The 14,613-nt window shown below is 44.0% G+C and overlaps 1 protein-coding gene across 1 annotated transcript; it reads right to left on the reverse strand.

The window, feature by feature from the left end:
* Positions 1 to 3,372: 3,372 nt before the first annotated feature.
* On the reverse strand, positions 3,373 to 14,134 carry LOC138468212 (vomeronasal type-2 receptor 26-like). The gene is made up of 3 exons (XM_069608709.1): positions 14,093 to 14,134; positions 4,466 to 4,589; positions 3,373 to 4,295 (listed from the first exon to the last, which is right to left on the reverse strand). The coding sequence occupies exons 1-3, from the start codon at positions 14,132 to 14,134 to the stop codon at positions 3,373 to 3,375; spliced, it is 1,089 nt and encodes a 362-aa protein (XP_069464810.1).
* Positions 14,135 to 14,613: the final 479 nt, after the last annotated feature.

A 14,613-nucleotide genomic window follows, 5' to 3' on the forward strand; every position in this document is an offset into this window, starting at 1 on the left:
GCTACCTGGGCATCGTACACGAAACAGAATGCCGTGTGATCAGATGCATATCATTATGCACAGGGAAGGGACACCAATATTCTAATATACATTTTCCATGACCAACAGGGCGTAGATTCCGAAAATGATGGTTGCATTAAAAATTATTTTGGCGACTTATGGAGATTCAGCCAAAACCAGTAATTACACTGTATGTTGTCACAGAAAGAGGCAGACTCCTCTCTTAGATGGCCACCACTAAAACGCAGTGCTCTGGATGAGACATTCCGTTTCCTTGACAGCAGGCACGTGACCGGAATAGTGAAACGGATGAATAAAAGGATCCTCTGTCAATGGACGCACGTTTATGATAATTACAACTGCTAGCTAGGCCTGGTGTTGACAGACAGAGTAATGGCACCCACCGTGAAACGTAATACTAGTGATTAAACCTGCATATACATGTATCAGGGTGAATAAGAGGGCTTTTCACATGAATTCAGCTCACTCCCTGACAGATACTGGTCTGACTTATATTTACAGGTATGAGCCCATGAGAGGAAAATAATTGTGAGCACAAATGTTCATACCACAAAATTTGGAATAAGCAGCCCCTACATAGAGCACCGCCCGCAAGCTAGTAAATGGCTTTAGCTGAGGTGAGTGGATGAATGGGACTCAACAGTTGCTGATTGAAAAATATTGAGATAAGTTTCTTGGCAGGGTATTACATACCTACTGTTTCACTAATATGGGGCTTCACCTGTGTCCTTCTTTCTCTCTTTGTTTTATCACAGTTCTGAGAGAAGCATGAGTGTGACATTGTCAATTTAAAAGCGACATGGATGCATAACGCAGCGAAGTTTTGGGTCAGCTTCCCCTGCGACTCTATCAGTCTTAGGTCACTTACCATCTGCCAATATTAATGAATGAGAAGAGGAGGATTGACTCATATTTTGCACCAAAGCGGTTGTGGTCTTGGTCCTGAGGAAGGTCCTGAGGAAGGTGGCGAATTACAAGCCATTGTTACCGGTTGACCTTTCCCATGGATATCCTTTTTCGGTTCTATGCTCAATCTTTGCCTGTTTATTGTTCGCAGCACTTTTTCCCCAAAAAATATTGCCCGAAAAAATGCATCGATTTTTATTTTATTTTGGGGGGGGTTCCCCCAAATCCCCTCTCCCTATTTTATTTATCCCTATACACCACCCCAACATACCCCTTATATTCCCTTCACTCTAACCCCCATATTCTCTGATGTTTTTTCACCAAAAATCTTTTTGGCAAAAAGGGCAGCGAAAACAAAATGGGGGATGAATGAACGTCGTACCCCTTTTTTAATTTAACATGATGGGGATACCATAGTATGCGGCAATGTTAAGATCTATTGGGTTGAAATCACTCTACTACACACTGGTGTCGGGTAGAGTAAAGCAAAAAATCCTGTCCGCACATGTTGATGTGATTCACTCTGCACCACTGATTTTAGTGTTTTCGTTTGGTTGAGCATGTAATGTGTGGTTTACAAGTGACTGCCTTCTCCTTTGCCTAGCAGTTTTCCAGTAAAAGAGTGTGGATGCTGGAATTATTGTTTAGTGGAGGGACTGTACCCTCCATATCTATCCCTGTTAGATAGGAGGCATAACAAAATAAGTTGCAGGCAATGCATCTCCAACTACAGCTTTGATTTTATTGTGGGTTGTAACCTCACAATGTGAGGGTTCCATTTAAGCAAACCGTGTTAAGCACTTTTGTTTTAGATATTGAACAGGTATCATATGTGGCACCCCAGTTGGGGTTCCTAGAACATGTTTATATATTGTGTTGAGCAGGGACGTCATTTAGGGGCCGCCAGAGGTTGCAACTGCGACCTCTGAGGTCTCCCTTGCGAGCTCTAAAAAAAAAGAAAAAGAAACTTTCTTTTTTTTTTGTAATGCAAGCTCCTGAGTTGTGGCCAGCACCATGAGGCTCTTTACTTCTGGAGTGGCTGCCTTTCTTGTTCAGGCCCCTTAAAAAAAGAAGAAAAATAAGAACAAGAGTGCCACAAGTCTAGAACTTTCAGCACTGACCCTAAATAAGAAAGAATAGGAATACCAAATAATGTGTCTTTCTGGAATTCTATACAATAATTGCTAGACTCATTAAAGGTTTATTTCAGACACAATTCAGGAGGTGAGTCACTGATTTAGTCTGTTCTTAATTGCCTCAACTCAGCCTTTCATCCTTCTGAGGTCGATAAGTGAGTACCAACACAGGTTGGGTGTTAATGGGTGTATATTTTTTTCTATATAAAGCGCTTAAGCGTAAGTGCTATATAATAACACATCATTATCATTTGGTCATGGGCGGCTGCTTGCATTCACAGTCATTTGGTAATATGGGCCTATACACACTGATCTTACCGATACATATGGCGATCCATTCTTGTATGAAATGTACATCACATTATAGTGATATCATAACCATATTTTTCGTAATGTACAATGCTATGTGATGCCACTTCCTATTTTGTCAATGGGTGAAAGGACATGTTCCATCGCTTCCTGGGATATCACTTCGTGGTGGGGTCAAATGACATCACTTCCTGTGATGTCATCAGGGCTCAAGGGTCATGTGATGTCACTTCCGCCACCCCTGGCATTTTGGTGAAATGACATCCCTGGTGTTGAGCTCATCAGAATTGCCATTCTTTTTAGAAACGTGCTACATTCTTTCTGGCTGGATGGCTGCAGAATTAAACACTGTTGTGCTATAGGGGAAAATAAAGTCGCTATTTAATGATACGGTTACTGATTATTTATTGGTGTGGTTACATTTCCACTTGTCACTGCATTGTTGACTTTGCTTGAATATGCCATGCTTTTAGCCAGTTTTCCTCTTTGCTGATTGATCACATTTCCCTGCAATGAGTCTGACAAAGTGGCTTCAAAGGCCTAATCTGGGCGATGGGCCCTATTTTGACACCCTGCTCTGAATGCTGATATATATATATGTGCACATGTAGAACTGGGAAGAGATAAGAAAGGAACACCCCATTTTTGGAAATGCTAATCACTAATCAGTTAGATGCTCTCAGAATAGCAATATGGTTATTGATCAAACTCATGTAAAAAATTGATTTTAAATTAAACAGTGGGATAAGTACGTATCGCCATGAAATAAAAATCACACCCAGAAATGACTGGATAGACTGCTGCAAGAGGAAACACATGTCCCAACTAGTTTTAATTGCAGATTAGATGTTTCCACACTATCACTTAATTTGTGTGAGTGTCTCTAGCCCTGCGCTAAGATCAATCAGCCAACAGGTATGTTGACACTTACACCGAACACACTGCTATGTATTGTCAATAACCTAGCAGGCCATCACAAACATTGTTACAGAGAATATACTCAAACAATATGTTTCCTGTGTGCAGTTTCCCTCCCCATCAGATATTCTTTTGTGTTCATTTCAGGTCTCAGCAGGATGATGTAACATTTGGGGAAAAATATGCAGGAGACCAACGCAGAACTGGAACCTAAGATGGCAAAGATCTCCATGGCCACCATGTACTTGCCCTTGGTGCTGAGGTAGGCAGGAATGAATGAGATCCAGACACTGAGGAAGGCGAGCATGCTGAAGGTGATGAACTTAGCCTCGTTGAAGCTGTCAGGCAACTTTCTAGCCAAGAAGGCCATTAGGAAACAGATGGTGGCGAGAAGTCCAAGATATCCCAGCATGCACCAGAAAGCAATGGGAGATGCGTCATTGCATTCACATATGATTATCCCTGGGTGAGTTTCAATGTTATAGTGTGGGAAAGGAGGAGATGTGGTTGACCAGGAAATACAGAGTAGAACCTGAATGAGTGTACAACAACAGATAACTGCATATGACAATTGAGGTCCCACCCATCTCTTTAATTGGCTGTTGGGTTTTGTGGCATTGAAGGCGATGACCACCAGGATAGTTTTGGCCAAGATGCAAGAGACACAAAGAGCAAAAGTGATGCCAAAGGCAGGCTGACGTAGGAGGCATGTCTCATGAGTGGGATAACCTATGAAGATCAATGAACAGGAAAAACACATGTTGAGTGATAGCAGCAGAAGATAGCTGAGAGCGCGGTTGTTGGCTTTGACAATGGGGCTGTTCCTGTGCCGGATGAAGAGTCTGAGAATGACAAGTGGAATCAAGGATGCAGAAATGGAAACTGCTGTCAGGATGAAGCCCAAAGGCTCGTCGAAAGAGAGATACTGCTGATTCTTTTTTAAACATTGGTTCTGTGCATCATTGGGCCACTCATCCCAGGGGCATTTGAGGCAGGCCACTGAGTCTAGGAGAAAAGAATGGCAAGAGATGAACATCATTTGTGCCCTCAACTACAGTATTAACTCTGCTAACTAACAGGAGAGATGATTGATGGGTTATTATATTGGTACCACATAGGGAGCATGTTATCTACTTAGCATCATTTTCTGGGGTGCTGATGTCCCTCACACTCACCAGTTTCGTTGGAGATCTCCCCCTGAGGGCATGGGATGCACAGGAAGCAGCATATTGGCTCACCCTCTTTTCCAGCTTTTCTAAAGCCTGGCTGACAGCTTTGAGTGCACACTGAGGTTGGAATCTAGAATAGTGAGAACAGTTGTATAATTAAATATGCAATAGCATTGGCTTGCTATTTGAAATGGTGTCTGTTCTCAATGGGTGTTTTTTATGTACACAGACAAGGAGGACCTTTAATGACCATGCTACCATGCCCTGCTTGTTCTGTTCGAGCTCACGGTTGACCGCTATAATTTTACTTTATAATGAACCCACTTAAAAATGACACTCAGCAATTAGAGAACAACACAGATTAGCAAAATCATGACTGAAGTGATTGCTGAAACATCCAATATCATAAACGAAATGAATGACAGTGATTATATCTATGCTCTGCAAGTGCTGAAGAGTTTCAAACAGGTTGCAAGTAGATTGGATGTGAAATGCAATGCTTCTCCAGGTATATCCTCTCCCTTGGGGTACAGCATGCTCTGTAGACCTGCTTGCATCATGGTTCCCCCCTCCAGACCTACCCGTAGTGCATACAAGTGGTAAACATTGGTGTGCTAGCTAGACCGGGGCATGAGTCTGTTGGTTAAAGATTTTTTGTTCCCAGGCCTGCTCCACAGATAAAAAGTGTCAAGGTATTAAAGATTCAGAAAAGCAAGGTGCAATAAGTCACCCCTTTTTAAGGGAACGGGTTTGCATGGGCAAACAAACAGACCCCAAAGGTATCGCTTGTCTCACACTTTTGTAATGTGGGTCAAGTTCAAAACATAGGGCCTTATTATGACTTAGGTGGTAACCGAAAAAAGGCAGCAATGGTATTACTTTGTTTCTTCAGCCTGCATGTTTGTGAATTCATAAACCCAGTGATACCGCCATCATATCTATATATGTAGTCATACATACGAGAGAAACTGCAGTGAGGCCGCATAGTATTTTGCTTGTTTGCACTGATTATTTATATTTTAAAATGGAACTTGCATTGAATTTTAAATTGTATTGGGTGTACTATTTTAACTATTAGGCTAATGAAGATTGGTTATTAGGGTCGCGGTTGGGAGGAAACTCTTTCTTTGAATGTGTTTGTGCTACATATCTATTTAATTCAGGCATTCTGTCGGTAGGACAGTCTGTCTTTGATCTTTACTGCAACACGCCTCACGGCCACTGTATATTGTACAACATTACCATAACCCTAGCCATAGCCGTCGGCAGTGCCCACTGCATATTTAGCAACACTACTAGGCCACTAGCCATAGCCTTCGGCTGTGGCCACTATACATGTGTTTCAGGCCCATTACCCAGGGTCTTCTGCATTGGCTAGTGAGCACGGTGGTCGGCTGTGCCCACTCTATATTTTACAACATTACCAGGCCACTAAGCCATGTCCTCCTGCCGTGCCCATTGTATATTTTACAATATTATCAAGACACTAGCCATGGCCTTGGGCCATGCCCAGTGACCAGAGTCTATGGACCTGTTCATTGTATCATTGTATATTTTACAACACTACTGGCCTTCACCCATGCCCACTCTATTGTATAATACATGGCCAGGCCACTAGGCATGGCTTTTCACCCCCTTCCTCACTGTAGCTGTCAAAATATATATGTTTTAACTTGTTCCCCATAACCGCGGCTATAATAACTATGTACTACAGATAATCATGGTTATCTGTAGTTGATAGATACTCATGGTTATCGAGATAAACAATGAAAAAGAAATACTTCTCGGCTCTTCGAGGCCCTCACCAAGTGCCCCACTCATCTGTGTCTGCTCTCCTGACTCCCCTCAACGCTTCCTCACTTCCCCAGCTCTCACCCATTCCCCGCAAAACTCGTTTTTTCTGTGTGACGCACTTTCATTCCCACTCGTCTTTTTCTTCTGTAGCCACGGTTATCCTACTGCGGCTACTGAAAATTGGTTGTGTTCTTAACTTGGTCCCTGCCCCCCCTTCAACTCCCAAATTTAACATGGTGTCCTGTCCCGCCCCTCATCCACCTTTAGCCTGAGGCCATTTAGTTATTTTGCCTGCTCTAAATGGTCTTATTCTGCTTTTCGGTTTCAGGTAGCCGTGGTTATAACCGGGAATAACTCTTGCATCAGAAAAAAGAGGGCAGCTTTTTCTTTTCTGAAAACCATCTATGCTGCAAGGCACCATGGGAGATATTCCTATTTTTTGAGGGGCAGACGGCATCCCCTTTTACATCAAATATTTCAACAAAAATACTGAACGTCATAACCCCAGATTCCAAAAGGATCACAAGTCGACGCTTTGTGCGTAGGTTGTTTCGGCCCTGGGCCAATTCTATCCAGCGGTTTTCACTGTGCATTCTGGGAAAAATGTATCGAAATAATGTTTTTATGAATCTTTCCCAATCTTTCTGAGAGGGAAGGTGAGAGGGAGGACGGGCATGCACACAAAATGGTCTGCAAAATGTCAGCCAAATCCGTCATGCGAGTCAAAAGTTATTAGCAATTCATTTTTTGAGTTTCCAATTGATGTGGCAGGATTCATATGCTATACTAGGCTAATCTATGTATCACAGGCCCAGGATAGTCTATCGTTGTATACTAGGCTAAGCTATGTATCATAGGCCCAGGATATTCTATCGCTGTTCAGCCTGAGGCCACATAGCACACATGTCCAGGCCCTGCTCAGCAACACCCTCGGGCTTCCAACAACAGCTACTTGGACATGTCACATCCACCATCTGTGCCCGGTTGCTTTCCTCCGTTATCTGCGCTATCAACCTCATATGGAATATAACCGTTGTTTTTGCATATGTCACTTCTTTGTATTGCTACAGAATGCAAGGCCTATTTTTAACTCAGCTTTCAGTTACTGCAATATTATAGTACTGCTAAAATATTAGAGATACGCCTTCGTAACAGGCGCTCCAGGGACAAAACCGAACTGCTGCAGCTTGTCATAATGCGCGGACCCGAATCTCAGCTTAATAGTCAATGCATTCTGTCTATTTTCTGCTTAATAAAAAACTTGTTTTATTCATCACTTTTGCTCTGTGTCTGTTACTGTTATTGCTGCTGGGCCCTACCCAGAACCCAGAGGCCATTTCAGGCCTCATCATCAGATGATTGATGCTTGTGACTCAGTTCAACCTACTTGCCCAGAGACTGCTGGAGCCTACCAGCAACATATTGTGACCGGGGACCTCTTCTAAATTGCTACTCATTTAAGGTGAGCGCTCATAATAGCGGGCAAAACCTGTTTTACCAAATAAACTGTATCCTTGTGATCAAGTGGACGGTCTAAAGGTAGGCTCTGTCGCAGTATGGATGAGAAACCAAACTGTTGTCCAGTTGCCCCCTGCCAATTTGTAGAACAATATGACATGTTTATATTATCTTTGTCTATTGCTGTTTAGTGTTTGTGTATTGCCTATGGTGTCATTCTCAAATCATGTGTCCTGTTCTTATTGAAACATGTACTATCTAAGGAAACATCAGATTTTTCCTCTGAAAACAGATGGGCCTCATTCTAAGTGTGGCGGCCAGGAAAAAAGCATGCCGTTCAGTCACACCATACCAGCAGCCTTTCTGGACACCCACACTCCAACTCTGCCTTTTGGTGGTGTTGCGCCTGGCAGGTCTGACTTGCCGGGCGCAACAGCCTGGAAGGATGAGTTGTCACAGAAGCACTGGCACTGTTAACTACGGTGCTTCCGTGAACCCATTTCTGTGGAGTCCTATGGGACTCCACGGGAATGGGGACTTACCAAATCCGACGTCTGACTTCCTGCTCCGCCAGGACATGTAATCTCCCGGTGGCACCAGGAAGTCAGGCGGGGGATTCAGTGTTACGAGGACAGCAGCAACACGCTGATAGCACCAGCGTTTTACCGGCGTGTTACCTCCATCCTTGTAATGAGACCCATGTATGTCTTTGTGCTTAACGATTATTGTTGTCACATGTATTGTCTGTCTTGTAATGGTTGTGATATGTTGGGTTTCCTGGTTACAGGGTCCATGATTAAATTAGTGCCACATGACTATCATTTGCTTAGTTGACATGTTATTACTTTTTACAGACCAATAGGGTTCCGGGCAGAGGCACAATTATGTTGACGCACAAATCATATATTAACAATCCCAATTGCGCCCGGACAATGTGCCTATTTTGGAGGGTGACTATGAAATATTCTACCCCAGACACCATGGTAGTAGAATATTACCAGATCTTTGTAGAACCTTGTCAAAGGAGACATGACACTTCATCTGTACATTTATTGCCAGCTGCCCCCCAGTTTAGCTGCACTCCATGGGGCGCAGTGACACCCCTACCACGACTTCCTCTGTTCCAGTGGGACCCCATGGCTTGCTCACTCTTTATATGTTTTTCATTTTCAATGTTTGTTTGACAATTCAATATAATGTCATACCTGTAAGCAGATATTTTCAGAGACACGGTCATTGTGTTCTGTCACATTGACCACAGTATGTTGTGTTGGTTGTTGACATTCCTATGACTCCCAGAAGTTATTGTTGGAGTGTCTTGTGTTTTTAACATGTGGGATGCGCCGTCGCTCTGTGTACATAGATATTTTCAGAGACACGGTTGATGTGTTCTGCCACATCGACCACAGTATATTGTGTAGGTTGATGGGCATTCATATGTATACATGACATGGTAATTGGACGACTAATGTCTCCGTGGGGCAGTCCTTTGTTGCCCATTCAGTTTGTACACTGAACACGGGTCTCTATACCCACTCTACTTATTGACCTACTTTTTATGGGGATTTCTGTATTCCCATGCATTTCCACATCCATCCTTTGCACTGTTTTATCACCATTGAAGCGTTTTTTCTGATCCCTTGTGGGCGCCTTTTACACACCCACACGAAATCAAGTACAGGCTCTGCTTACACATTTTGAATTTGCTTATACACACAGGAGTAATTGAAAAAAATATATCCTTAACTAAAACCTGAATCATTCAACTCTGTCATGTTTTGACAGATTCCAACAACTAGAGCCTTATAGTTTACACATCTGTACACCACCTTTCACGCTCGTGTGGTGATTCACACTAAAGATACGGGGTCTCCGAATAGTTACGCTTTGTAGTGTTTGCCTCAGTGATCGTGAATGTTCCACAGTCCTGGTCTTTAAACACTGTCCTTGCAATTTTGAATAACCTATCATTTCTTGCTTGCTACTACCTCTCCCAATGTGTTCAGCCCACTCGTTTGTCTTTCATAATATCCACGCCCCAGAATTCACTATCAATACTAAGGTTGTGTCATTGCAGCCCCTACCTCCCATCTGTGCCTTCCACTCTTTATTTTCTAGACTAAATAAGCTGTAAGATAGCTCAGCGGGTTGAGCGCTTGCTGTTGCGATCTGACCGTGATCTGCAGGCCGCCGGTTCGAACCATGGCAAGATCAACTCAGCTCTTCATCCTTCCGAGGTTGATGAATGAGTACCAATTTCAGTTGGGAGATATTTAATGTACATATGTGCTCTGTAAAGCACTTTGGATAAAGGCGCTATATAAATGACACATCATTATTATCACTACATTGTGGGCACTAGTTCCTCGAATACAGTCTGCACCGCCACAATAGGCTCCAATGCCTTTTTTTTATGTTTCTAACGTATGGAGCATTTACCTGTAAATATCTCGCTGATTGGCATTTTATTCACGGTTTCAGGGAGCATGTCAATGGAGGGGTCATTTGACAAAGACAAACTTGTGTTGTGCGCTGCTTTCGAACAGTACGAGGAATGCAGTAAACTCATCAGAGATTCCAAACCAGATCTCTAAAGAACACACAGGGCACATTAGAGAAAGAATTAGAACAATACAAACATTTATCAAAGGCCGGCCAGCCGAAATCAAACCAAGGTGCCAGGTTATACACCAGCCTACCAGTGGACCCAAGTTAATTACAAAACAGGATAAGCCTAGTGCTCTACCTGAAGAATTTCTAGCCAGATTCCACCATACTCCCCTCCACGGGTAATGTTCCCCCCTGCAACCCCACCACCACCCTCCCCAGACTAAGACACACTGCCAGCAACGCCTCCAGTAACACTGCCTGCCCCTCCACCACCCCCGGCGCACCCTGAACACGATCGCCGCCTGGATGCCACCTCAGGCAACGTCCACCCCCCCTTCCAGCGGTCCGCACGGATGACACACAGCGATGTCACACACCTACTTCACACTACTGCAACTGATTCCATTATGCAAAAATATCTCACTGAGGCCCTATCAGATTGCCCCAATACTGGTAGGCATGCATTCAAGAAGCAAGGCATTCACCTATCGCATACCACCCTTGCCGAACCCCCATCTCTAGCAGCCAAGGAACACCCTTCTCCCCAATCTGGCGCCACTGCCATTACTGCCCACATGCCAGTGTGCATGTTTCTGGTGAACCCCGCGGATGCGGTGGCACGCCCCGTGAAAGTATACAAGAGTGTTTCAACAACAATACTTCAAAAGATCGAGCACATGTAAAGGACAGTATATGGCTTTCCCTAGGTCTAAAAACATTGCGTTATATATCACTGGCTTTTGACACAATCCATGTGGATGCTTGCTATATATAATGTCCTTTACATGTTATATCTGCTACTTTGCTCCCGCGGGACACGTTTGGTCCATATTTAAAGTGTATCATTCAAAGAAGACGAGGCAATTGTTTAATGGATACAGAAGCCCGCCATGCCACGCAATGTGCTGCTGAATTTGCAAAATGTTTGTTCCTGAATAAATTATCAATGCTGTGTTTATCTCTGGCACCGCCATTCCACTTCCTGTGTCAAATGAGTTATCTGTCTCCATTTACCAGGGCATTCTTTACTGGGCAACAACCATCTGCAATACTCCTATACTTCCTATATGTAAAAAGTGAACAGACACATTTCATTTTACTCACAACTTACACGCCCTTAATAAAGCTGTCATCCACTCCCACCCAGTTGTTCCTGAAGCCATTAACATCCTCTCATGCATTCCGTCCTAGCACTGAGCGCTGCTCATTATCTCCAAACACTACACCTATCCACTGCACACCTCAGCAGGTATGAGAAATTGCTCCTCTTTGCAACCAACATTACTCTCATTAGATGTGCCCCACTGAACCATTACTCCTTTTTTACCCACCCCTGATGACAGTCAGGATTGCCTTGCTGTGGTTGATATATGTGAGGGGTCAGAAATGTGAGGCGGACAACTTTGTAAAGGTTTTTCATAAGATGCCATTTTATTTCATTAAAAAGGTTTGATAAACGCATCACTATCCTACCCTAAAGAGTATTCCCCTGCCTGTCCAAATAAACTAAAGCAAATACTCTAACATAAGGGGCCTCATTACGAGTTTGGAGGTAGCCATGGAGCTATTAGCACCATGGCTGCCTCCAAACCGGGCTCCATTACCGGGTTCCTGCAATGGGGACTTACTGGGTCATTCCAACATAGGAGGACCCGGTAAATCCTCCTTGCAGGAACCATTCCCCATTCCCATTTGAGCCCCCATAGGGCTCAATGGGAATGGGGAGGGAGGTAACAACGGGCACATTACAAGTGTCCCGTTGTTACCTTCCCTCTTCCCCACGCAGGACCCGGAAAAGACGTCTGGTTTTACCAGACGTCTGATCCGGGTCCTGCAAAGGGAAACTCGTAATAGGCGCTCTCGTAATTAAGGGGACCGGTCCCGTACGGGCCCCCTTCATTACGGGAGCACCAGGATCGTAATGAGGCCCAAGGAATCTGTCCCTCACACTTATATATGGCAATTCAAAGATAAAAAAAAAACTTATATCCAACATACATCTGATAACTGTTTCTCCTTGTAACCTGGGTAATGACCCCTTCCCCAGATTCAAAGCAGGAATTTCATAGTTTCAAAATAGGAAAGTTCAGTTTTACAACAAAGTTCTAATTATAACGTTCTTCTTGCTACAAAAAAAGTATCTCACTTGGACTTTCCGGCAGTTCAAAGGAAATGATAAATATTTAGCTCTCTACTTGTAGCAAAGAGTTCAACACAACTTCTTATTAGGCAACAAAACCTTCCACAGTTCATCTGTAGCAACAGCAATGTTTTGCCAGGATGGTTCCACAACAGTTTACAAGATATATTAGTGGGTTTGCCACTTCCTCTTCACAATCTTTAACCACAATACAGTACTTCAACAACTTCTTTTCTGGTCCCCATTAACCTGCCACGACTTCCGCTACAATGTCTCTACCCTGGTATACTCACCTGCCAACACTGACATGCTCTAAACACTACTACAAGTGCTTGTGTGGTTAAGTTTACTTCAGACATATTGGGCTTCATTATAAGGCTGGCGCTCCCGTAGTGAAGGGGGGCGGTAATGGTCCATCCCCCTTTATTACAGGAGCGCCGATTACGAGCTTCCCATCGCGGGACCCGGATCAGACGCCTGGTAAAACCAGGCCTCCTTTCCGGGTCCCGCGAGGGGAAGAGGGAGGCAATAACGGGGCAGATGTAATCTGCCCATTATTACATCCCTCCCCATTCCCATTGAGCCCGATGGGGGCTATGTCGGAGTAACCCAGTAAGTCCCCATTGCAGGAACCCGGTAATGGAGCCCGGTATGGAGGCAGCCATGGAGCTAGTAGCTAATAGCTCCATGGATACCTTCATACTCGTAATCAGGCCCATTGACTTTCAGCAACCCTTGTGATTGCCACATGCAACACAGGTTATGCTCTTCTCTCCATGAAGGACTTCTATCAGCAGGGCTTCTCTTCTACCACAACAAAGTATTTTGACTTTCATCAATATCAGTATCAACAACATCAGTATGTGTTACTACTCCTGGGAAAACATGACACACATTGGTGCTGTTTCTTCCACCCTTGGGATTGCCACATGCAGTGCAGGTTATGCTCCTCTCCTCCTGGATGGTGTCCAGTGATAATAGAGAATACAATTACAGAGAATGCTATAACAGATACACAGACATTGAAAATGTTTAAAAATAGATATGAGGGTTGGGTTAGTGGGTAAGAAAGGTGGGAATGGGATTGGGGTTGGTTTAAGCACATAGAGAAACAGGGGAGTTGCAAGGCCCCTCTACCCCCAAATAAAGCATTCTCAAACCGTTATGTATTCTCTGTAATCACATACAACCCTCCTGAATGCCTTCTATCAGGAGGCCAGCTATCCTGCCACTCTTGTTTTCCCATTCTTCCATCCACCAAATGCTGAAAATTGCTGTCACACTTGCTCCTCTTTGGTTCAGGCAAAGGTGGTTAGTGTTTGATTCTTTTAATATTGCCCACCTTTGGTTTTCAGCAAATACATTTGGCTTAGGTAATTACACTCATAACCTCCTTGTCTGTTCCCATGGTTCTTATTCTGCCACTCTAGCTGCTTAGCATTAGACTGGTATGAAAAGTTATTCTCAGTCTGCCACTTTAGCTGCTTTATATTAATTAGGTATTGCACTAACTCAGTAATGGCCAGCGGGTAATCACAGCGCATTCTCGGTTCACACAACACTAGTGAACTCACTGGTTGCTGCATATGCATCTGATCTGCTGCCAAAGTGGCTTCTGCACCCTACATTACCCGCTGCACAGTCTGCTGCTTCCTTCTCATCCTGCGGCCCATGCAGTCGTGAAAGGTGCGGCCCTCACTCGAGGGATACTTCGCTTCTTGACTGCCTCTGGGATATACATCACCCTGGGGAAAGCTGTCTGGAACAACAGTTCCCTGCCACACAACCTCTGCATAAAAGATCATTAAGGGTAGAGACCGTCACAAAACCGGCATCTGCTTCACAAACAGCTGTAACTCTGGCATCTATGCTTCCCTTTGACTTTTGCTGCCGCTGCAACATGGAGTCGCAACAACTACTCCACCTTCCACTTCTCCTTCCTATGTCCTGCACTTGAGGGGGCCCTTTATACCTGGCAGTCTCTCTCAGGCGGGTCATTAGAATCACTGCCTCCAAATCCCCCTTCCTCATCCCAATACTTTCCGCATTGTGGGACTTGAAGTCCCAAATGTTAAAATCACTTTGGTTTTCAAAGTACCTACTTCCTTCCATCACCGATTGCATTTCCAAGAGAAATTCTAAAAGGAGTGAA

This window comes from Ambystoma mexicanum, chromosome 1p (genome assembly GCF_040938575.1).
Source record: "Ambystoma mexicanum isolate Mex_15411 chromosome 1p, UKY_AmexF1_1, whole genome shotgun sequence".
Classification (NCBI taxonomy): Eukaryota; Metazoa; Chordata; class Amphibia; order Caudata; family Ambystomatidae; genus Ambystoma; species Ambystoma mexicanum.